Genomic DNA, 24,671 nt, shown 5'->3' on the forward strand with positions numbered 1-24,671 from the left:
TATATAAATTTTAAAATATTCAAAACTACATGTTGTTTGGATAAATGCACATATAGTAAAGTTACAAAACCATCTAGGGAATGTTAAACACAAATCTAGGGTACTGGTTGTTGTTACTGCACCAGGTCCATTTTTGCCCGCAGCCCAGAAAGCCAATCACTGAGACGACGAGATTGCAGAGAGTGAGGGTTTAATCACAAGGCAGCCAAGTGAGGAAAACGGGAGAACAAGTCTCAAACCCGCCTCCCTGAAAAAAGGGACTCGGGTATTTACGGGGAAGGGAGCAAGGTGGTCTGAAATGATTGGAGGTGAGGAGAGATGAGGTAATTGATGATCTGCGCAAGCGTAGTCAGTAGTCAGGCTTCATGTCTCTTCGTAGGACACACGTTCACAAAATGGCGGCATTAGCATGCCCTGAGGGTGGAGTTCCAACCTCAGGAACTCCAGTTGATGGGTTGGTGGTCTCAATCTGGCCTGAAGTGGACAGGGGTTCAGTTCCTGAAAAAATAGCTCAAACACCCATTACCATGGTGACCCCGACTCCAGGGGGATGTTACCTATAGGAACCTAGTGGTTCCTAACCATATTACTTAAACAGCACAGTTAGCAATGGGTAAGTTTATCATGCAGATTTAAGTCCTCATCTTCTGTTCTGCTAAATTTCTAGGTAAGGCCATCCCCCCCTTCTTCCTGGTCCAGGGAAGAAGATACCTTTACAGATGGAGATTTTCTTTACAAATGTAAATGTCTCTCATAAAGGGTAACCAGAACTAAGAATGGGCTTATCAGGGACCCACCCAGACACCAGAGATGTCTATGGTGATGGCCTGTTCTGGGGGCAGGCCTCCCATCCAAAACTCCTTTGGTTAGTTAGTGGGGTTGGGGGTCCAAATGTCATTCAGGCAGAGACATATTCTGAGCTGGCAAATTCCAATCCCGCATAGTTACTAGCTGCTTAGTCATCAATGGCTGTTTGCCGGTTTTATTGTCTACATTGGGGTGGGGTACACAGGGCACTGCAGCAGCATCTGTAATTATGTATTCCTTTAAAAACTGTAAAGCAGATAAGGTAAAATGTTAGGATCAGACAGAGCTGTGGTGTAGGTCCATGGCTATTTATTATGCTATCGTCTGTACTTTTCTGTAAGCTTGAAATCAGTTCATATATTGCAAATGTTTAAATAAAAGCAAAAAGCTGAGGCTGTCGATGGTTGATAGGGTAGAAGATGCAGAAAGATCGATTACTTCTCCTGCTGTTACCACGTGGGACATGGCCTGTATCAGAAAGGTGTGACTGAAATGAACAGTGGCTTTGGGGGCCGTGTTTCAATGACTACCTCATGCTCTTCTCACTAATCCCGTACCCTATCCTTTAGATAAAGTAGGAAAATTGAATTGTTTAAATCCAGGGAGACCACTAATCCCTTCTCTCATCCAGTGAGAACAATAATGCCCAACCCATTTTTTTAGGAGTGTGTCTCATATATATATATATTCTCCTTTACCATCCATGACAGTCCTGGAAAAGGTGTGTTGCCAATATTTTGCCCCATTGATGGAAGAGGAGGCTGAGACCCAGGAGCATAAGGAGTGAATGTGAGAGGAAGAACTAGACAAAGGTCCCCTTGACTCCTGGTCACCACAGCTCCTGGTGCTGTGCTTCTGAACTTAGGGAACTGTGTGCTTCTGCCATCATGGATCTGAAAGCAGAATGCCACCTCTTCGTGGAGTGCATTAGGTTACTTGTAATGTGCAGCTCTGTTATGTCATTCAAGTTCTGAAACATGAAGCTTCTTGAGAAAGAGACTGTGAAGAAGTTTTTACTCCTCCTGTTTAAGCTGCCTCAACTTCCGTGAATAAAACATGAGACGTGTATCCTCAGAGGCACAAATCTGCTAAGATATTCTTTTTTCCCCTAGGTGTCATATCCAGTGATGGGTTTTGCAGATATCTCATGTCAGATGAAAATGCCCCAGTCTTCCTAGATCGTTTAGAACTTTACCAAGAAATGGACCATCCTCTGGCTCACTACTTCATCAGTTCTTCCCATAACACCTATCTCACTGGCCGGCAGTTTGGCGGGAAGTCTTCGGTAGAAATGTACAGACAGGTTCTCCTGGCTGGTTGCAGGTCAGAAGCTCAAGACGGCTGTTTATTTTTTGTATTTGATGCCCTTCAATTTAATTTACTTTTCTCTGAAAAATAGGAAGTAGTGTTCAGAGTGAAAAGGACATTTGTTCTTCTCTTTAATGGATTATGATGGTCATTTAACTTTGAGAAAGGAAGGACAATATCTGTTCCAGAAAGGTCTAGAGTCCTTCTCTGGGTCAAAAGATATCTTTTACTGAAAATTTAAAATATGCCCCCAAAATTACAAAAAAAAAATGCATATTTTAAGGAGTCATGCTAAGTTTCCTATTGGTCGTAGGCACTTGCAAATTTAGCTTTACTTAGTGTTAAAAGTTCTAAAATTTTATTCTCTGAGAATAGAGATTATTGAAAATCATTTTCCTTTTACAGAAATTGGCAAATATTTGAGGTTTAAAACATGAAAAAAAATGCTAAAAGTGAAAAATAAGAAATGTAGTTACATTATGATATTTTTTTCAGGTTATCAATAACCAATACTTTATTTTTTTAACTCACTGCTTTTCTGTGTATCGAAATACTTTAAAAGAAATTAACTACACCACTGCTTCTGTCTCTGAATACTTGAGTGTGAATCGCTGAAACAATGAGAACATTTCTTTTATGGCCAAAGTAACATCATCCCACCTCACAAAATTAAAGAATTATTCTTTAACACCATCTAAAACTCAGCCTATATTCAAATTTCCTGAAATTGTTTCTTATTGCAGTTTTGTCACAACTAGGATTCTATCCGGAACCACACTGGTTATTATCTCTCTTAAGTTTCTTTTAATCTCTGATAATCCCTTTTTGATGACACCAACCTGATAAAGAGTGTACATAATGTGATTTTAACCTGCATACTCCATGAAATAAGCATATTACTTAATTCATTCCATTTTCTACCTCTATAAGAAAAAACTTATTTTGATGTCTTTTCTTTTAATTTGTACCCACCCTATTTTATTGTAAGGCTTCAATATTGTAATTTCACTATGTTCCTAGGTGTGTTGAACTTGACTGTTGGGATGGAAAAGGTGAAGATCAAGAACCTATAATAACTCATGGAAAAGCAATGTGTACAGATATCCTTTTTAAGGTAAGTTTTAAAATTACACAGCCACGGCCTTTTCCAAACTTGTGGAAATTGAGAGATGGAGTGGAGAAAACAAATTATTCATTCGCCAGCATTTTATCTTCATGTTCCCTTCTTCCAGTTTTGAGGTGAAAGTCAAGAAAAATGCTTTCTCCACTTAATATCTCCTTCATACCACTTTCCCTGCTTTCAGATGGTGATGGTGCTACATAATGAGATTTCTCTGCAGGGTCTCCCTGGTGCACTCACTTTAAAAACAGTCTTTCATTTTCTTATCTACTTTTGCTTACTTATTTTGCATTACTCCTGAAGGACTTGAAAATGGCATAAAAAGATAAATAGGATACAGAAAATAAAATAGATTATAAATAGTACCTATAAGGGTAAGAAAATAAGGAAGTGAGATTAGAGTTTATGAATGAGTGTCAAGAAGTCCTATAAACTATCCAGCCATAGCACAAGTTGAGCTCCAAACTTTCTAGAATTCAGTCCAAGGACAGAAACATGATGATTCACGGGATTCGTAAAATACAAACAGAGCAGCTGGTCCAGAGAAGCACAATTATTCCCAGTACTGACATCAGAGAGAAATTTTTTCCTCAAAGATCCTCATAGAGGGAAATCTACAGTTTTACAAATAGGCATTTCACTAATGCCCTTTTGATGATCTCTATGTGCAATTGAAGGTTGGTTTCTTAGAACATTCCTTAGTCTGCTCCAATGATATCCTGCGAAAAGACAAGTCAAAAATGAAATTCTGTGGTTGGCCGATATGTCAGGTACATCGGTCTCCATCAGTTTGGTGTAACTCAGAATGGTTATTGCAACATCTAGCGCAATGGTTCTTAACCCCGCCTACATGTGGAAAATCACCAGAGGTGTTTTTAAAAACAGATGCCTAGGCCCTATACCCACCACACTCCATGTGTATCATTTCTCTCAGCCAAGATGTTGGTGAGTTTTGAGCAGCAATGAATTCAAGATTGTGGTCCCTGAGAAGTACCAAGAGTATATTCAATTGGGAAGCCGTGAGTCTGCACAGCCAACCAAACTGACAGGAAGGGTTGATGTCCTCTTTAGAGAATTAAGAAGCCTAATAAGGAAGCTCAGCTGAAAAGAAGGCTAGTCTCCCTCAGCTTGGAGGTGAGCAAAGGAGAACCCACGGGGCAGAGCCAAGATTTTCCTCAAGGAGTAATTCTTGGTCAGCTCAAGTGGACTATCAAAGTCACAGGCATTTTCTGGGAAGAAACTTAAGTGAGAATAACTAAAGGACCACCATAGCTATAAGGAGGCTCAATAAAATATTCCAAGATTATCATTTCAAATGGACTTCCCTAGATAGCTGTTGTAAAATATTTTCCTGATTGACTGAATGATGGGACTTGCCCAGTGGTTAACTATAAACCAGTAAGAATTGGGGGATTTTCACCAAATGTGATGCTCTGATTGTAGAAGTGTTGGTCTGCAACCATGCTTTCTAAAGCTAAGCAGAGAACGGGGCCACCGTCTGTTAAGAGAGAGAGTGGTGAGGACATGCTCAGCTCATTCAAAAGTTGTTTCAAGTGACCAAGCTCTCAGGTCAGAGAGGGGCATCCAGAGCACTTCCCTGTTTTACCTCACATGTTGCTTAACCAAGGAGAACCCCCTCCCTGGTGATCCCCCACTTTCACCAGGCTAATATGAAATAAGCGATATTGCATGTCACATCAATTCACAGGAGTCTTCATCAAATCAATGAAATGTAGCCAAATGCAGAGGAAAGTCAATAAAAGCTTCCAACAGTCCTTAAGTTATTACCAACATGTTTCTCTTCAAGGCTAGGGGAATAGGAATTGTCTGTTGTGAAAATCGCTGTGCCAAAGGCTCACCTGCTCCTCAGCGAGACAGGTCAACTCTGAACGCATCTGGCAGATTATGGAGCAAGAACTGGCATGCCATTTAGGTGAAATGTCTTGTCAGTTAATAGCACCATAATGTTTGAGAAGTAAAAGATAGCTTTGAGGAAAATTGTCATTAACCATTAACTGCACCTGGGTCTAACCACCGGGAACTCTGCCTGTAGAGATATCAACGTAAATGGATTCTCCAGGGCTGAATTGCCAGGACTGACTTTCTGAAAAGCTCAAATTAATAGTCTCTGAATGGTTTCAGGTGTTTTAAATTTTTTTTTTTTTTTGCTCTTCTCTCTCATTAACACTTTTTATCTTTAAAGGATGTTATTCAAGCCATCAAGGAAACTGCATTTGTCACCTCTGAATATCCTGTAATTCTCTCCTTTGAAAATCACTGCAGGTATAAAGATTCGTTCTATTCCAAGTCTCTAAGCCTTGCTTCCTAATCCTCATTCCCCTCTCCTGCTCAACATCCTTTTAAAGAACCGAATAGTTCTTTTGTGAAGTGGTTAGGACACATAGTCTTATGCAAAAAAAAACAAACAAACAAACAAAGAAAAATAAACCCAAACCCCGCCACCTCCAGAAAAACATCACCAAGTCATCTTAATGTATTTTAGAGATGCTTCATCTAAACAAAAGGTCAGAGATCAGGACACCTTGCTCAAAGTTCCATTAAGTTGGAAGATTTGGCAGTATATTTGAAATCAGACTTTATGAACTTGAAAGACATTTTTTATTCTGTTTACCAGCTCTTGTATTTTGGGGCAGAATCTACTTCTTTTTAAACTACACCAGTTAAAGTTTGTGGTGTGTAACAGTACATCTCACATGAGCATCTAGAGGACAGTAATGCATTTTGCAGAGTGGGAGTTTTTAATCGCCTAGGAATGGATGTTTCTTATTCTTGGACGGTTAATGGATGTTTGAATTTACAAATGCCGGTTCTTTCTCTCCAGCAAATATCAACAGTACAAGATGTCCAAATATTGCGAAGATCTATTTGGGGATCTCCTGTTGAAACAAGCACTTGAATCACATCCAGTATGTATTTTTAGCAAACCATATTTCTAACATGAATGGATTTGTTTTGAAATTCATTTCTAAAGGGTCAAGTAGTCCTAGAGGGCTAATACTAAAGAGCTTCATATTTATTTAAATTCGTTGGTACAGAAAGCTTTCATCATGCTTCGGAGGGATATGTAGAGAGGCATGAAATAAACATCTGGTTAATTTAATTCGGAAGATCTTGGGGTCTTTATGGTTTCTGAGATCTCTGTCCTAAAATTTTGTAAAATGCCTACTGGCCAACAGTCTAGACTTGGCAGTCATTCTCAGCTTTAGTTACATGTGAGAATCACCTGGGGGAACTGTTAAAAATACCTTCGCCAGGGCACCACTCAGATTCTGATTTAATCGATCCAGGGCCAGGGCTGAGCGCGGTGTTTTTTAAAAGCTCTCCAGATGAATCAAATGTACACGCAGGGCTCAGCACCCGTGGGAACCTGTTGCTATGGGAAGTCCCTAGATTGCAGTCACAGGAGCATGGGGTTCAGGCTCCCAACTCCAAAATAAATACTTGAACAATGTTATATATACATTTTTTGAGCTTCATTTTTACACCTGGTAATCTCTTCATAAAGCAAAGAATTTTTAACCTGTGACCCAAAGATGGGCTTTGTGGGGTCTGTGAACTCGTTCTAATTGCATACAATTTTTTTTTGTATATAGTCATTCCAGAAAGTTCATCACATTTTTACAAGGATCCATAACTCCCAAGTGGTTAAGATCACTGTCACAAGGTGTTATGAGTAGCAAGACAGCTAAAGGAGTTAGTATTAAACACTGTACGGTAGAAAAAAACCTGAAAAAATGCAGGAGACGGGGTATTTGCATCCTTGGCACCGACCTCCTGACTCTCTTCAGCCTCCTGAAGCATTGCTACAGGCTCCCTATCCACGTCCTTGCAGTGCTTCCTGTTTCCCTGCACACTGGTGACTTTCAGCCGACACCTGCAGCTTTTTACCTGAGGGGGAGCTCTGGCCATAGGAGCCTGCTCTGCCCACATGTGAAAAACAGGCGGGAAGTGCCAGAGAATTAACACCCCCTACCCCACGCTCCCTCACTCCTCAGGAGGGATAACTCTGAGCACATGTTCTCCACCGTCTCCCGGGGTCCCCAGCAGGATCACGCTCCAGTCCCCACAGTGCCTGATGACACACCTGCTGTTGGCTGCCTGTCTTCTTTTTCTCACTTCCTCACTCATCTGTTGGATTATCCCGGGGCTGCCTCCCAAATAAACTATGAGTGCAGTCTTCCTTGTCTCAGAGACTGATTCTTAGGAACCCCAAACTAAGAAACATCCCTGATGTTTTTGTTTTATTTTTTTTACCTAGGCCCTCTGTTTATTTTTTTGGTTGGGCTCAGGTGCTTGCTTTTGTGGAATGACCGCTGCATTTTTTGTGAAGTGATATGCACGTACGTGAAAAGGGTTGTGGGAAGCACAGGTAATGTAGGTGGGACAGAGACCTGCTCATGAGCTAAAGAACTTTCCATCTTGAGGGGGCAGGACACAGGACATAAGTGTAAAAACAAAACTAAAAAGGAGGTGGCCTGTAATGTGTTGAATATTTATTGGAGATATCCAGTCCAAGGGAGATCACTGGAGAATGGGCCAGTCACAGCAGGCTCCCCGAAGGAAGCAGAATTTCGGCAAAAGGCTTCATTACAGGCAAGACAGGCATAGGAATGCACAGTACCTTGTATGTAATAAGTAATATAAAAATTAGTTTTGAAGATGAATGGATGCGTGGAAGGGTGGGTGTATAGATGGATGGGTCAGGGAATGGAGAATGGGTGAGTACGTGTGGCACAGTTCTATGGATCAGTGGTAATAGAGGAAAGGAACACGTCCTTTGCAGACATAAATCCAAGCTAATGAAACCACAGTAGAGGTCAGATTTCAGTGCTTAGGACCACTCCCTTCTTGATTCCCTTATCGAACCCACAAAGCCGCAGTCCCAAGTGTTGAGGTTGAATCAGCCTACTGAGCAGACAGGTTTACGATACAGTTCAACACTTGGGGGCGTCAGGGAGACTCTTGACTTCTGCCTGGGAAAGCAGTTCTGACTCCAGCTGGCACAATGATCCCTTATACTTGACCAGCTACTTAAAAGTAAAGACCTGAGGTTGAGCAGGATCCCCTCCCCACGACACCACCCCAGGTAAGGTGAAGCAGCTCTGCGTACCTCCGGAGACCACTTGGATGTCAGGTTTGCAGTGTTAGTCTAAGGCAGAGTTGGATACTGTGAGCTAATTTGGATTGAGGAAGGAAACTAAAAACCTGTGCTGACTGCCATCTAGTGGATGTTGGATTGTATAACTCACTGTCCTCCGTGCTCAGTCTGGGCTGGGAATGAGAATGGAGAAGCACAACGGGACACTAATTCAGCCTCTCCGTTTATCTCTAGCTCGAAGCAGGCAGGCCCTTGCCATCCCCTAATGACCTCAGAAGAAAAATACTCATCAAAAATAAACGGCTGAAACCTGAAGTTGAAAAAAGTAAGTCAAATACACACGTATATGATGGAAGCATACATACATTGTGTGTTTGGACAATTCCCCTATGTAGAATGAAATATATTTTAACACTACTGATTTGGGGAGGGAGGAGGGTATGGTGGTGATATCACATATACTTTTCAGAGCAGAGTTGCTACATTTCCATTTAAGTTTAGTTTCCATGTCAACTTGTTCCTGCAGTGGGAAAGCATATTCATATGTTCATATACCAGAATGTGGAGGGGTCCCAAGGAAAAATGAGAAGGAAGTGGAAGAGGCATTTTAGAATTTATCAAGATATAAGGAACTAGCACTTTATCATTTTATCGACTCTAAAGTCCTCTTAAAAGTTTCCCTTTACAGTTTGCCTGTGTCATACGTACGTATCTAGAGATCCTAGGTAGATATGAGAGTGTAAATGTGTGTGAAGAGGGAGAGAAAGAGAAATGATTTTATATAGACATTTTTCCCCTGTATTCTCCCAGAAAATTTTCTTTGAAGATATTTTCTTTCGGCGCATTTCTTAGTTCAATGAATTAATAGCATCAAATATTGATATGATTGCATTGTTTTTCCCTACATATTCTAAATTAAAGTTTTTTAATTATATTAACTATAGTTTATTTTTATTACAAAAGCAATAATGCCTAGGAAAATGAAAACAACAAATAAAAATATAAGGAAATAATAAATAGCACTAAATTATCTATTTTACACATATGTACATATCCTATAGACATATGTACATATATGTACATGTTTAGACATTACACACATGTGTAACAAAACTGGGATCATGTTAAATATACTGACTTTTTAATTATTTTTAATTCAACCAATTAAATATATTACATCCAGTAGGACATAAATCTACATACTAACTTTAATTCTAATGTATGAAACACTATACAGAATTTATTATGTGGAATATAGTATAATTTAACCAGTTCCAAGTTGATGGATTTTCATTACTATACAAACAGCAATGATAAACTTTCTTGAATTTGTGCAGCCTTCTCCTCGGAATCAGTTGGTACAATTAGAATTGGTTGGCTGAAGCATAGACACATTTATTTTGTGATGTATCTTGTTATACTGTCTTTCAGAAAAGTTGTACTGACTTACAGTCTCACCATAGTATGCGAGAGTGCCTGTTTCTCCAGCAGTATCCTTAGTGCTGGCTATGAGTCATCTTCTATACGTGTGCCCAACTAATAGAAGAAAAATCATACTCTAATTTTTTTTATTTGTAGGTCTTTGATAACTATTTTCTTTATCATATAGCATTATTTGTGATTTGTCCCTACATGTTTTCCCATTTTTTAAATTATTTAATTTATCTTTGTCTTACAAGAGTTTTTTTTTATATTAGGATAATAACCCTGGTTATATTAATTGCAAATATTTTTTCCTGAAGTTTTGTCAGTCTCCAGTGTGCATGTCTCTTTTCCGTCACTTTGCTAGAATAGTTCATAAACCTTGGTCTGTGCCAGATTCTCCAAATTGTGGGCTTTTGTTATCAAGCCTTAAATCCGTCACAATGATGGAGTCCCCCTCTCAAACGTGGTGTCCAGAATTCTGAGCACTTCACCCATGTTCCAGTAGTTTTTCATCATGTGTAGACAATGTGGTTACTGCACATTCCTCAAGAATTCCGACCACCAGGACTGGGTGAGACAGTGGCCTTAGGAATGTGACCAGTAGGAGCTTAGACAATACATTTCCTTTCTTTACATTTCCTTCTCAGTGTCCATCTTAAGGCCAGCATCTCTCACCATCTCCTTCTTGTTGTTTGTTTTTAATAACAGAACAGCTCGAAGCTTTGAAAAGCGTGATGGAAGCTGGAGAATCCGCTGCCCCAGTTAACATCTTAGAGGATGATAATGAAGAGGAAATAGAAAGTGGTGAGTTGTCTTTTTTAAATTACATGTCACAAAAATACTTTTTAAAATAAAAAAAAACTGTGAATTTTTCTTAGTGGTCTCTCTTATATAATACAGCATCTTCATTCTTAATAATCAGGTGTGTATTCATGTATCAACCGTAATCTTTTGGTATTTTTCCAAATAGTGTTACTTCCAATTTACCTGGGCACTAGATTTTAGTGGTTTAGTCATCTCCCTTCAGCTGTTCAGCAGGAATTCACAGGCAGAGAATCCTTGAAGCACTTGCTGTAGAAGGAATAAAAAGAATATTCTGCAATCCCTTCCTGTAAACAAGAAGATGAACTTCAGTGTTGTTAATGATGACAGTAGTAAGACAAGTTAAAAGGAAAGGAACGTGAGTAGAGACCCTCAGATAAATGATTGGTTTGTATGCATGCACAAAGTGAACGGGAAACTCAGCCAGTATTAAAATCCAAGTTCAAATTCCTTCAAATAACCAGCTCCACAGAATTATCTATATAGGTAGATAATTTTAGCAGAGGCAGCCTTGCTTAAAATATTTGACTATTTGCTATTAGCTTCTATTTTACTTTGGCCTTATAGCCACAACTGTAATATTTGGCTGTAAGTGGGTCTTTTGAGAGGTTTGGAATGTTTTTAGAAAGTTATTTGTTCGTTATGTATCAGTAGAATTGATTAACAAAATGACTTGGACTTGCATTGTGTGTCTGTTGGTCAGACGATGCCTCGGATTTGTATAGTGTTTGGGCTAAATAATTTAGATATACTTTTAGAAACTCTCTTCACTTATTATACAAACATCTGAAATACAAGAGTAGATTTTAGGAAAGTTTTATATTATGAGTAAAACCCTGAGAGCTCTGAGAATTAACTAATCTTATTCCCGACCCCTTAATAAAGACTCCTGACTGTGGAACAGATTTATGAATAACGGTTTATGTTTCATGTCCAAACTGTAGGTTCAACTCCACCCCCAGAGAAAAGTCATAATGACTGACTTTCATTTGTTTTATATGGCAGGGAGGGTCTAGGAGGCCAAAGATATCTGATATTATTTAATTGATGCCTGTTATGGTTATCTATTACTGTGTAACAAATGACTGCAAAGTTTAGAGGCTTAAACCAGCACTTTATTATTTTCTCTCCTAGTCCTGTGGGTCATCTGGGCTCAGGTTGGTGGCCCTCCCTTAGATTTCTCATGCAGTTGCCAGCAGATGACATCTGGAGCTGGACTCATCTGAAGGTTCAGTTGGGCTGGTTGTCACGATGGCTCACTCAGGTGGCTGGCAGTTGATGCTGGGAGCTCAGCTGGCCTCCTGCCCAGAGCACCCACATATGGCCTCTCCGCGTGGTTTGGGACTCTCACAGCATGGTGGCCAAGTTCCTAGACAGAGCATCCTAAGAGCCAGTTCCAAGAGGCAGAAAGCAGAAGCTGCTAAACTATTTAAGAGCTATGCCCAGAACTGGCACGTCGTCAGTTCCTCTCTATTTTATTCATCAAAGCAGTCTTAGGGCCGGCCCAAGTTCAAGGGGGTGGGTAAGTAGCAAGATCACATTGTGGAAGAGTGTGTGGTGGGGCAGATGTTATTGCAGCTGTCTTTGGAAAATACAATAGACCACAATGGCTATTATATTATTTTACACTTTTTTGCAAATAATAAACCTAAACGAGATTTAAAAATAAAATATTGGAAGGAATATATTTCAAAAGATCAATAAAATACTTCTAAAATTTTAGAAGATGAATAGTATGTAAAAACAGTTCCTGAACTTAGGTTATGTGTCACAGATGATAATCAAAAACATGTAAAGCATTCCTAGATACTACAATCAAGTAAAACAAACTGCAGACTAATGGAATAAATGAACAAAGAAAATAATAATATTAGTAACCACTGCCATTGTTGTACCAACTGTGGATTAAGCAATTTGTGTCACTGTGTTATCTAATCTTTATACAGCCCAAAGAAATAGATATTATTACACTCTTTTCTCAGATGAGGAAGCTGCAGCTTAGAGAGGTAATGTATTTCGCACATGATCCCACAGCTGGCGAACAGTGGCACTAAGATTCAACCCCTGAATTGCCTTGACCCCAGGGTCAAGACCTTTTGTACCTTACAGTACTGCCTTTCTAATATTAGTGAATATGCAGAGGACACAAATGTACAAAATGGTTGTTAAAAATATTTTTTTTAAAAAATGAGAAAATATAACTAGTAAAAGTCAAAGATGTGAAATTTCCTGAACACACACATTAATCTAAAATGAGGGTCAGTATGATTGCACTTATCATCCTTAAGGGTACTTTCCCAACTTTTATGCATTTGTTAATTATCCCCACAGACAAAAAATATTTGCCTCTAGTGGCTCCCATGTTATTTCAAAATGTATTTGAGATTTTGATTAAATTTTAACAGAAATAATCATGTGGGATAGTATACTTGTAGGAAAGTTGCTGAGAGGACAGGATCATCCACTTGAATTTCTCTTTAAGGGCATAGAGGTTTCTGCTATACCAGTTATATATATATATATATGATTCTTAGGTTCCCTCAGTAATACTTGGCTTCAGTTCTGGTCAACCAGTTGACTGTAATTACTCTGGCGTCACAGTGTGATCCTACTATACATGAGTGACTAGAGTCTCTAATTTAAATACTTCAAGACAGCAGTCAAGAGGAAACCAAGCATGGTTCAAGAGGGCAGGTCTGCCTGGAGGCTGTAGAAAATAGAAAAGGCTCTCAGTTAGTGATAGCGTGTGCCCATTCCTTAGCTGGATTTAGATTCATAAGGACACGTGGCTCCCAGGACTGTGAGACAAGCAGTGGGGAATACCAAAATTGTATGTGGTTGTGGGTGTGTCTGTATACTCGCACACTTGAGATGGTAACATTCATTCATACAACTCTTTTAAAGTAGTTATTAAGTCTCTACCACTTGTATGGGACACATCCTTTGACTTCAAGTAGTTCACATCTGGCTGGGCAGGTTAGACTAGAGACAGAGGAAATGGAAATTTAATAGTGGGAAGTTTCGAAATCTTGGTTACAGACTGTAGGTCGTGAAAGCCCAGTGTCACCTTAAGAGCATTGTGCTAAGAACCTGGAGAAATCTAGGTCTGTATCTTATTCTGTGACCTTGGACTTGTAAATCATATCTCTGAGTCTATTTCCTCATCTGTAAAGTGAAGACACTGGACTAGATTATTTTAAGACCTATTCTAGCTCCTCAAATCCTTTTTTTGCTGCCCCAGTGTCTGTATGACCTACTTTTTTTAAAATCATCTGCCTCCAGAATATCCCCTCATCAGAATATCAATATCCAGAAGAGGAGAGTGTCTGTCTTCCTCATCTCACCTTCTTCCCAAGCCTAGAATAGAACTTTGCAAAAAGTAATCCCTCAAGAAATTCCAAATCCAAGATACCATTAATTGAAAGACACCACTATTTTTTATTATGACTAAGAAAGAAAAATGCTTCCAATTAATTGTAAAATGCCATCGATTGAAGAACACGTTGCAACATCAGAAATACCAAAATGGGAAAAAAATTGCATCTTAGAATCAGTGAAATTTTCTCGTTTACTCCTGTTCTTGCATTCTCCTTTGCACATTTAAAAAATACTCTTAAAAGAATATCTCTAATTCTTTTAGATCTGCTCACCTCCCTTGTGAGTCCATACTCATAAATTATTTCACTTTTTTTTTTTTTGGGGGGGTGAGGAAGATTAGCCCTGAGCTAACATCTGTTTGCCAATCCTCCTCTTTTTGCTGAGGAAGATTGGGCCTGGGCTAACATCGGTGCCCATCTTCCTCTACTTTATATGTGGGACATCTGCCACAGCATGGCTTGATAAGTGGTGTGTAGGTCTGCAGCTGGGATCTGAACCTGGGAACCCCAGGCCACTGAAGCAGAGCGGGTGAACGTAACCACTACACCACCAGGCTGACCCCCTATTTCACTGTTTTTTTTTTTTTTTTACAATAAGGGTCCCTTATGCCCTGTGTTGTGACAGTGTAGATTTGTGTTGGCCTGGTCCAGAGGCTGATGGGTTTTTCCTGATCCTGGCTAGTTTTTAGGCAAATTCATTACCTGGGAGCTCCTGCAGAATGGGGATTATGGAAATCCAGATCTCACACCAGCATGTGGCTCATTTTCCAATGAGTGATCCTTTTTCCACCAACAGCCTTGGTGAATACCAGAGTTCTTGTCACTTTCTTGGACTGGACCAGTGGACTGAGTGCTTCTGGCCTCCTCTCACAGCGTACGCCATGCTCCTGGGGCACTCACTTTATTGAGCACCCACTTCCAGCTCCCCTCCTAGCATAAGCCCAAGGAATGATTTCAGAATCTTTAAACCTAAGCCAAGTTTGACAAATAGTTTACAAGAGCAGAACATCCTTCTGAGCTCTTTCATTTTTATATCACACCACTCCAGGCCACAAATCAGTAGGCCCATAAAATTCACATTTTAGTCTCTTTTTCAAAATTATTAAATGTATTTTCCTTCTCTTGTATCTTCTTCTTACTTTCTCTAGGTGTCATGGAAGGTCAAAATACCCTTCTGTGAGTCACAGATATTCCTGAGGTGTTTGAGGCTTTAATTTTTAGGGTTAGTGTACTGGGATGGAAGTAATCATTCACTTCAGAAAAATTTATTAAGCGTCAAGCACGTCAAAAACCATGCTAGATGCAGGAGAAATAATAAATAACAAAACGTGCCCCTTGACCTTGAATAGGTAAGAGTTAGTGAGAGTTTCATTTGAAAAACATTTGCATATTTATTTGTTCCCATTTTCATTTAAGCGTCCTTCTCCTCTGAAAGTGCTCATGTTCTACCCAGGATTATGGAGAAGGTCTGACTGCTTGGTGGTAATTTGTCTTCATGGGTTTTTCTTTTGTCTTCCATGCAGCTGACCAAGAGGAGGAAGCTCACCCTGAATACAAATTTGGACATGAACTTTCTGCTGATGACTTAGGTCACAAGGAAGCTGTTGCAAATAGTGTCAAGAAGGTCAGAGTCTTGTTGTCCCTTTTCTTTCCTGACTCTCAAGAGGTAGCGGCTATTAGTTATGAAATTATAGAAAAGTGACAACCACAAGAGAAGAAAGTAGCCTGTAATTCCCCTTCTAAATTGGGTGACCAGAATCAATATCTGAACTCAAGACATGCACAATATTAGAAAGGACATTTGAATTACTCACTAGTCATGTCCAGTGTTAACTACTACCCATTTGGCCCGTGTCCTTTAAATGTTATCATGTATTGCATTATTATAGGCGAGTGGGGAGACGACAAACCAGTCGTAGAGGTTAACCTGTTGAAATCATCAGAGAAATGACTCCTGATCATCCCAGTCAAGCCCTCATTAGAAAACCAGTCCTACTAGTTAGGTAGCTCATCTCCCTCCTAATGCAGAGTGAGCATAAAAGTTTTTCCATCCATCCAACCATTCAGCCTAGAAAAATAGGTATTGTGTACCTACTGTGTGCCAGGCACATTCTAGGCCATAACAACCCAGAAGGGTCAAAACACACTTGCTTTCTGCCCTCATGGAACTTATAGTCTGATGGGAGTTTGTGAGAATGAAGTGGGAAGCAGACAACAAACAAGGAAACAGTCAAATAATTACGTAATTACAATTTGTGATAAGTGCTATTATGAAACTACAAATGAGTGCTAAAATGGAAAATAATGAGAATAGTGAGATGGAGGGAATAAGGACACCAGAACCCAAAGGGTAAATAAGAGCCAGCCATGCACAGAAATAGAGGAATAACTTTCTCTGTGGAGGGACCACAGCAGTGACCACAAAAAGACAGTGTGAACAGAGTGGACTGAGTGAGGGCAGGGGAGAGTGAAGCAAGATGAGATTGGACAGGCAAGTGGGAACTAGATGATGCAGGATTTGGAAGGCCGCTATGAGAAACTCAAATGTTAATTTAAGTGAATTGAAAATTAAAGAAGGGAGCAATGTAGCCTGATAGGAGTTTTTGAAAATCACTATGGTTACCATATGGAGACTAGTTTAGAAGGAGGCAAGAGTGGACACAGGAAAAGCAGTTAGGCTAGGCTGTTGCATGAGGCCAGACCCCAGAGGGTTAAATTGGACAGTGGAAACAGAGAGGACTGAGTGCATTCAAGATCTATTGAGGAAGCAAAGATGATTCAACTTGCTGATGGATTGAATGTGGGGAAGTGCGGGAGAGAGAGGAAGCAAGATGACTCTCTAGGGTCCATGTTTCAGATACTGGGTAGACAGTGGGGAACACTGGAAGAAAAAGCACTCAAGAGTTTCACATGGGACAGGCTGTTTGAGGCCTGTGAGATACTCAAGGGTTGGTCCCACCTAGGTGTTTATATGGCATTGACATCTGACTCTCTGGGTTCATTTCCTAACATGTAACCTTGGGTAAGTTATTTAATTTCTCAGTGCCTTGGTTTCCTCATCTGCAAAATGAGGGTAATACCTCTTATTTCACTGGCCCATTATGAAGAGTGAATGGGTTTAGGTTATGTAAAGAGCCTAGAATGGTGCCTGGCACATGGTGACTCCCATATTATCATCGTTTTCATCTCCACCATTGTCATAATCATCATCACCTGTGTCTAGAACCAGACGAGAGTTTGGGCTAGACATATAAATTGGGAGTTCAGGAGATAATATTTGAAGCATGGAAATAAAGGAGATGATCCATGTGAAGAGGCAGAAAAAAAGGCCCAGGTGGAGCCCTGGTTAAAGGTAGGCTTACAGGAGAGGGACTAGAAAAGAAGAGCAAGGTATGGCCAGAGAAGTAGGAGGGAAATCAGGTCGAGACCAAGGAAGCCAGGAGAACAGTAGTAGGAGAAAGACAAAGTGGTTGATTTTTCCCCTCAGCTTTATTGAGATGTAATTGACATACAATATTGTGTAAGTTTAAGGTGTACAATGTGATGACTTGATACACATATACATTGTGAAATGATTACCACAATAAGGTTAGTTAGCACATCCATCACCTCACATAATTCCTTTTTTTTTTTTTTTTTTTTTGTAGTGAGAACATTTAGGTACTCCCTTAGCACCTTTCAAATATACAATACAGTGTAGTCACCGGACTGTGTAATAGGCTGGAGGCTAAAGGGAACCTGAGGAGTCAGGGAGTATTATTTTTAAAAGGAATGAATCTACAGTGTGTTTGCAAACTGTTGGGAATGGTGCAATAGAGAGGGAGAGATGAGTCTTGCAGGAGGGAGAGAGGATAACTGCCCGTGAATTCCTTGAACAGGTGAGAGTGGATGGGATCATGGTGATGTGAGGGTGCGGTCTTTGATGGGAGCAGGGATACTTAATTATTGAAGACGGTAGATGATGATGTAGGTGTGTATACGTTTGATGGTAGGAAAATGGGAGAGTATTTGATCAGCAAAGCCAAAGGCGTACTGTCATTACACCGTATCTTTTCTGATATAGAGAATTGCAACTACATTGAGACTATTGGATGCCTACTGAGACTCAGTGCTTACCTTTATGTGTTACCACCTAAAGCCTTGATCAGGACCCAGACATGAGTGTGGAATTGCTGAAGAATAAGCCTTCATGCTTGCTGCCCTTTACATATCAGGGGAGGTGGCCACATTGATTATTTCCCAAGCCCCGTGACTAAATCACTAATTAAATCAGTATAAGGGAGCATCTAAATAGGCGAAGACTATCAACAAAGGAGGGAGATAGCATTAAGATTTGCTTTTCTGGTGTATAAGACAGTTAAGCCATTGATTTTTTCAGTATTTGCTTTTATCCATGGCTTTATGTTATCAATAATTTCCCATCTTAACATATAAATAGAATAACAAGTTCACATATATTGTTTAATATTTACATATGCATGGTTAGTAAATTTGGAATTTTCCCTTTTAGAGAAGTCAACTAATTATTTTATTTCTCTGATTTAGGCTTCAGATGACCTTGAACATGAAAACAATAAAAAGGTAATAAAATAATTTCCCTGTGCATTTTTCTTTCGGTATGAGACACCATATGTGGCCCTCTAATATTGAACATTTTGTACTAAGTTGTTTATCTGTCTTCCCCCCACCCATGGAATGTGTCAAGCTTGTAATATTTACATACTTTATGCATCTAATTATAAAAGTCTTCAAGAGAAAGAATTAATCACAGTGATGAAATGATTAAATCCTGGTAAAATTACAGAAGTAGGGCAGGTGAATAAGTTGTTTCCTAAAAGTAGGTGTTTAGCACAGGAAGGCATTTTCTTAGTTGGAATTAGAGATTTCATTCTTGGAATAGGAGTACATAATCCTCAACACATTGAATTTGAGAATAAAAATGACTGAATAGGTCTTCAAATTGATATTATAGTGAAATAGAAAGGTGATCTTGGTTCTGACTACATTGGCCTTCTGAAAGATCGTTAGTTAATTTCACATTGCTTACATTCTCAGAGTTGTATTTGACATTATTAGATATTGACTATATTGTTAGGAAAGGAACGTTACACTTTTAGTTTCTTTTATCCTCTTCAAAGGTCTTCATGATGTCAAAGTGGTTTTGATTAGTAAATGTATATGGTTTATTACAGGGGTGAGACTGATGGCAGTCACAGGCAGATATTGGCTTTGTAATTTGATTTCCATACTTCAGAGCTTCAGAAAATACTATCTTTCTGTCTTTGGGGTCTTATCTTATTTGGAGTGAGACCCTATCTTCTTACTGTCTAACTATAAAGTTTGGAATAAATATGGATAAGTCTGATCTCAGTCCTCTCCCATGATGTTTGTGAAATTCTCTTCTACTAAAATTTCCTAAGGTAATGGAGCCAGCAAAGCACAGGTTGACATTTGGTCACTGCTGTTTATTAGCTAAGCAGCTATGACCGAGTTATTTTAATCCTCAAGGCCTCCGTCTTCTCACGTGGCCAATGCGTAGGATTCTAATCCTTACTGCACATGATTACTGAGAGTAATGAGGTTGTATATGCAAGGATTCAGCCCGCTGCCCAGTGCATGGTACTGGTGTTACTTATTATCATTAAACACACAAGAAAGGAATCTGACATGGCCTCTGCCCTTATTCGTGGATTCAGGACATATAAAGAAATGATTTTTTGAAAAAACAAATTACATTATTTGATTATTTCTCAGGCTTTTATCTCAGGCTAAATCAGCCTGATGATTTAGAATGCTCAGATTGTTAAGTCATCAGATAAACAGTCTGACCATTTTTTTAACTAATGAATCGATTCACGTGACCAAGCAGTTTATCCACTTGGATTCAATCTATGCAGGAAATTTAGCTTTTCAAAGTTCTCAAGAAAATGTTGATCACTTTTGAGGTGTTATTTTTGTTGTTGTTGATTTTGTTCTGATTTACCAAGAAATAAGCGAAAATAATTTTTCTTTTTTCCTCCACGCAAAATAATGCAATTTCACTGTGTCCTATGTGTTGTTATCAGATTATTTTAAGAATAAACTTTTTTTAATACTATAAACTACTTATTATGTGGCTTAAATTCTAGAGCAGTTTAAGCAAAGTATGGTCCCCAGATTAGTGGCATCATTAGCACTTGGGAGCTAGTTAGAAATACAAATTCTTGAGCTTACTCCAGACTCATTTCATCAGAAAGTGTGAGGGTGGGGCCCAGGAATCTGTCTTAACAAGCCCTCCAGGTGATTCTAATGCACACTCAAGTTGGAGAGTCACTGTTTTTGACTTTGTGCCTCCATTTGTGAAAATATAAATGATAATACCTGCTATAGATATTTCAGAGCATTGCTGTGAACCTCAATATAGTTTCTTGAATATTTTAAAGTCCTTCAAAAATCTAGAAAATGTCCAAAAAATATAAGATAAGCCTAACATTTTATTATTAACTTCCTTTGCATTATTTGAAGCTACAATAGACATTCACTTTTAAAATTATCCTTTAGCATCATTGAGAAAGAAAAGGGCCGTTATCTTTCAATTTGTGTGCGTGCAAATGATTCTTTAGTGAGGAAGTCTATGTAGCATGAATCGGGGAGCCCGGCTGAAGTCATTGACATGCCTGTTCCCTTCACTGTGCTTGTAGGGCCTGGTTACTGTAGAAGATGAGCAGGCGTGGATGGCATCCTATAAATATGTAGGTGCCACCACTAACATCCATCCGTATCTGTCCACAATGATCAACTATGCACAGCCTGTAAAGTTTCAAGGTTTCCATGTCGCTGAAGGTAACCCGACAGGTTAAATGCTGTTGCCTTTTTTGTCTGCTTTTCTGTTGTTATGCTTATGAGCTCTGATCTGACTTGTTGTGTTACCATTTTCTGTGGGCATGAAGCTGTTCACCTCACCTTATTTTTGTTTTACAGAGCATGTAACCACGTGTTTCTGGCATGCGGTAGCATTGCGTTGTCGTTCCCTCCATCATCCACAGGGTGGCTCTGAGAGACTGTGGATTTGTTAGCACTCAAAGCCTATATAGCCTCTTGGGTTTTAGATATTCTTTCATTGAGACCTCTTTTAATCAAAAGCTCTTCTCCAAAAATATGTAAAGTATTTTTAAACTTTCCATAATCATTTCTGGGCTGGAGAAGCCATCTTCATCATCATCATCATCACCATCAAATATACATATTTCAGGGATGGCTTTGTGTGGCAGTTGTTGTATGCATAATTTGTCTAATGACTCCAAATTTAATTCATCACCCTTTTTTTTTTAAGTTAGCTGTCTCCATCCCCAGGACGTTAATGAAAGTAGGAGCTACTGATAGGATAATGGAACATCTGCCTCCAAAGCCTCATGATTCAGGGTGTAATTATATTTATTGCCTATGTTCCTGTGAGGGTTGATGGGGGTTTCTGAGTGCATCTTTTTGTTTCTTTACAGAACGAAATATTCATTATAACATGTCTTCGTTTAATGAGTCAGTCGGTCTCGGCTACTTGAAGACACATGCGATTGAATTTGTGAAGTATCCTTGTGTATTAAGTGGAATGACTGGTTGATGCACTTTTGGTTTGACGGGAGTCTCTAAAATAGATGAATGGTTAATATATAACTGTGGTTGTAGAACTAGTAAAATAATATGTGTGAAAGACCACAGCAGCTGTGAAAATCTGCCCAAATGAGAATTGTTGTTATTATCCACACAGTGAACTGTGGTTTTTCTCTGAAGCATCATTTATAAATATGAAATTTGCTCCCTGTTGTCTACATGTTTATCATTGTTGGTCTAGACCTTTGTTGTTTTAGCTCTTCGTTGTTTATTTATCGCTGCCAGAATATTCTTTTTTCCCTTCTCCTTAATAAGTTACACAGTTACAATAAGCGACAAATGAGTCGTATTTACCCCAAGGGAGGCCGAGTTGATTCCAGTAATTACATGCCTCAGATTTTCTGGAACGCTGGCTGCCAGATGGTTTCACTGAACTATCAAACCCCAGGTAGGAACTGATGTCCAGTGACCTCAAATTCCACGAGAACACTTTGACAGGATGGTGCCAAGAGATGCCATCATTTGGCTGTGGGCATTTTTTAAAGGAAGCAGACATATGGCAAAACAATGTGTTGTTGGATTTATGTAATGGCGAGAAATTAAAAACTCAAAATAGAGCAATGAAACAATGGGAGAAGAGAATATATTTTGATTTAAATTGAATTTCCCTTTGAAAATGCCATGACTAATCTGCTAAACGTTGCCCCCCATTGCAAAATATTTCTAATTTTTCTTCCTTTTGGATCAAACTTATCTTCATTTCCAGAAACAGAATTAAATGAGAAGAATTTGAGTGTCTCTCTACAATAACTATGACTCATTTTTCCTTTGGAAAGTACCCTTCCCGCTGTTAACACTCAGCAGATGTCAACAACACAGGGACCCTCACCACAAAAGTGCAGAAGTTATGCAGCAGACTCTGCTAAAATGGTGTGTGAGGAGTTACATTTTCTTAGAGGCAGTAATCTATAACTGGGTCCTCCAAAGCGTACTCAAGGGTGGATTTCCAATATATAATGATTTTTTTCCTGCAAGGAGAGAAGTCAATTTTTATAAATGCATAAGCAAATTTTTTAGTTTTCATGGTTTGCTTGGAAGGTGGGAGAGACCATGCAGAACACTTTGGGAGCTGCAGTGACAGCCACTGACATACCACTAGGTCTGGTAAAGGATCCTAAGAGCCTAGGATCACAATTGGAAAATACTGGGCTCTAGTAGCTTATCTAAAACAGGTGAGAAATATGCCACACAATCTATTCACTTTCTATATTAATTCCACAGCATGGTCCTTAAAATTGGTAAAACAAAACAAAAGAAAGAACCCTTTTCTTGTTCAGTTCTTTGCTGTATAATAGTACCTTCCATGTTTCCCAAAAGGAAAAGGACATTTTCTTTTTCTAGTTCATCCACCCTACTTTGAGAATCTCTATTCTCCTTGCTCCCTGTTATCTAGACTGATTGAAAGTTCCTTTGACTTTCATCCTTTTGGCATGAATGTGAGCTGACGGTATTTCCCACCCCTTGGTAGAGCCTCTCCCGTGACCAGAAGCTGGAGTCCAATTGCTACACAGCGTCCCCCTGAGTCTTTGCTCTACTAAACTATGACCAGGTACCAGTACAGTCCTAGAGTGTTTCTAGCAGAGGCAAAATAAAACAAAAAGGCACTTATTTTATTTACTTAAAAAAGGGGTCAAGTTGTGTTCTCAGTTGTCAGTGAGTCTGTATGGATTAAATGATCCTAAAAGAGTTTATTCACTAGGTCAGCTTATGTTTTATTCCATAATGTTAAGTGTAACCACAACATTTTGAAGAAGGAAAAAATCCATCAGCTTACCCATTTCTTTTGCTGATGGAGAAGAGAGAAAGAAGATTGTGTCCTCCTGCAAGGGAAAAGTCATAAGCCATGCCCTGCCAGTGTAGACCTTACTAGAAGAATTCTCCCTAAGTCACCAGTTTTTACATGATACTTGCCTAGTTTATTTTTGATTCTTTTTAATCAGGTTTTATATTCACATGACCCTACTGGGTATCTCCAGCATACCCTTCCTCTGGGGTCATAAGGCATATCCTCTCCAACTATATCAAGTTGGACATCTGCACTCAACACTAATTGAGCAATCGTATGACTCATCTATTGAATCCAATTTTTAAAGCAATTCTAGCATTATTTTTGTGAAAACACATTTTATCTTTAATTTATATTAAAGATGAGGTCATTTCAACATGAAGAGAGAGTTGTATGCCTTAAACAGACCCAGAAGTACCTTGCAGTGTTAAAAAGGACCTTCCGGCCTAGGATCAGTATCTGGTTCCATTGTTTAAAATCACCCCATCATGATCTCTTTGTCCAGGGAGACGAGATGCTAAATTATTTTTGTCTCTTGACAGATTTAGCGATGCAATTGAATCAGGGAAAATTTGAGTATAATGGATCGTGCGGGTGAGTAATGTGATTTAAACTGTTGTCACCGTGTTCCAGAACTCCATACTACAGCTATAATGAAACCCTGTCATTTTTAATTAGGGGCTGCTGAATTTAAGCTGAGTTTGAGGGACGGGATAGAAACAAATGAAATCCCTAAATAGATTGTGTTTGCAAATATACGTTCTTCATCTACCCCAGTTTTAGGAAGCAGATTTAAAAAAAAAAAAATTTAGCCACAAGTAGTTTATCCTATATAGTTTAATTCTCTTACTATAAATTCAACAGTGCAGGTTTTAATAGCTACAACAGATAATGATCCCTGCTCACTTGGACATGAACTGGAGACATAGACATTGGATATACGTATTTTACCTGGGATGAATAGAGGAATGAAGTTGATTTAACATATAATGAAGTTACAGGTGTCAAGTTGAATTTAATAAAGCTAAGGAAGAAAGCTCTATCCTGTCGTGATTCTTTTGCATGTCTTGTAAATAACATAAAAAAGAGATGCTATGAATGTTGTTCTAGTTTACTTAAATAGCACTCTTTCAAGTCTGTGAACTGAGTGGTGAAATAGGAAATGTTAATTCCACTGAAACGCTGAAGGTTTAAATGAAAATATGAAGTTGAAATTATATAGAGATGAAAAAAGACTTTGTGGCCATTTTTTCTTTATGT

The 24,671-nt window shown here is 39.0% G+C and overlaps 1 protein-coding gene across 8 annotated transcripts in view; it reads left to right on the forward strand.

Moving 5' to 3' along the window:
* PLCB4 (phospholipase C beta 4) overlaps positions 1 to 24,671 on the forward strand; it is a 385,664-nt gene that overhangs the window by 298,197 nt on the left and 62,796 nt on the right. For all 8 annotated transcript variants that reach the window (XM_087445596.1, XM_087445598.1, XM_087445599.1 and 5 more), the window contains 12 exons: positions 1,920 to 2,130; positions 3,136 to 3,229; positions 5,439 to 5,518; positions 6,078 to 6,162; positions 8,589 to 8,679; positions 10,488 to 10,583; positions 15,502 to 15,602; positions 18,524 to 18,559; positions 20,659 to 20,800; positions 21,457 to 21,541; positions 21,889 to 22,013; positions 23,954 to 24,005. In XM_087445596.1, coding sequence (XP_087301722.1) covers positions 1,920 to 2,130; positions 3,136 to 3,229; positions 5,439 to 5,518; positions 6,078 to 6,162; positions 8,589 to 8,679; positions 10,488 to 10,583; positions 15,502 to 15,602; positions 18,524 to 18,559; positions 20,659 to 20,800; positions 21,457 to 21,541; positions 21,889 to 22,013; positions 23,954 to 24,005 — 1,198 coding nt within the window. The remainder of the gene's footprint in view (positions 1 to 1,919; positions 2,131 to 3,135; positions 3,230 to 5,438; positions 5,519 to 6,077; positions 6,163 to 8,588; positions 8,680 to 10,487; positions 10,584 to 15,501; positions 15,603 to 18,523; positions 18,560 to 20,658; positions 20,801 to 21,456; positions 21,542 to 21,888; positions 22,014 to 23,953; positions 24,006 to 24,671) is intronic.

Source organism: Ceratotherium simum, chromosome 21 (genome assembly GCF_057802395.1).
Source record: "Ceratotherium simum simum isolate JZ-2026a chromosome 21, ASM5780239v1, whole genome shotgun sequence".
Classification (NCBI taxonomy): domain Eukaryota; kingdom Metazoa; phylum Chordata; class Mammalia; order Perissodactyla; family Rhinocerotidae; genus Ceratotherium; species Ceratotherium simum.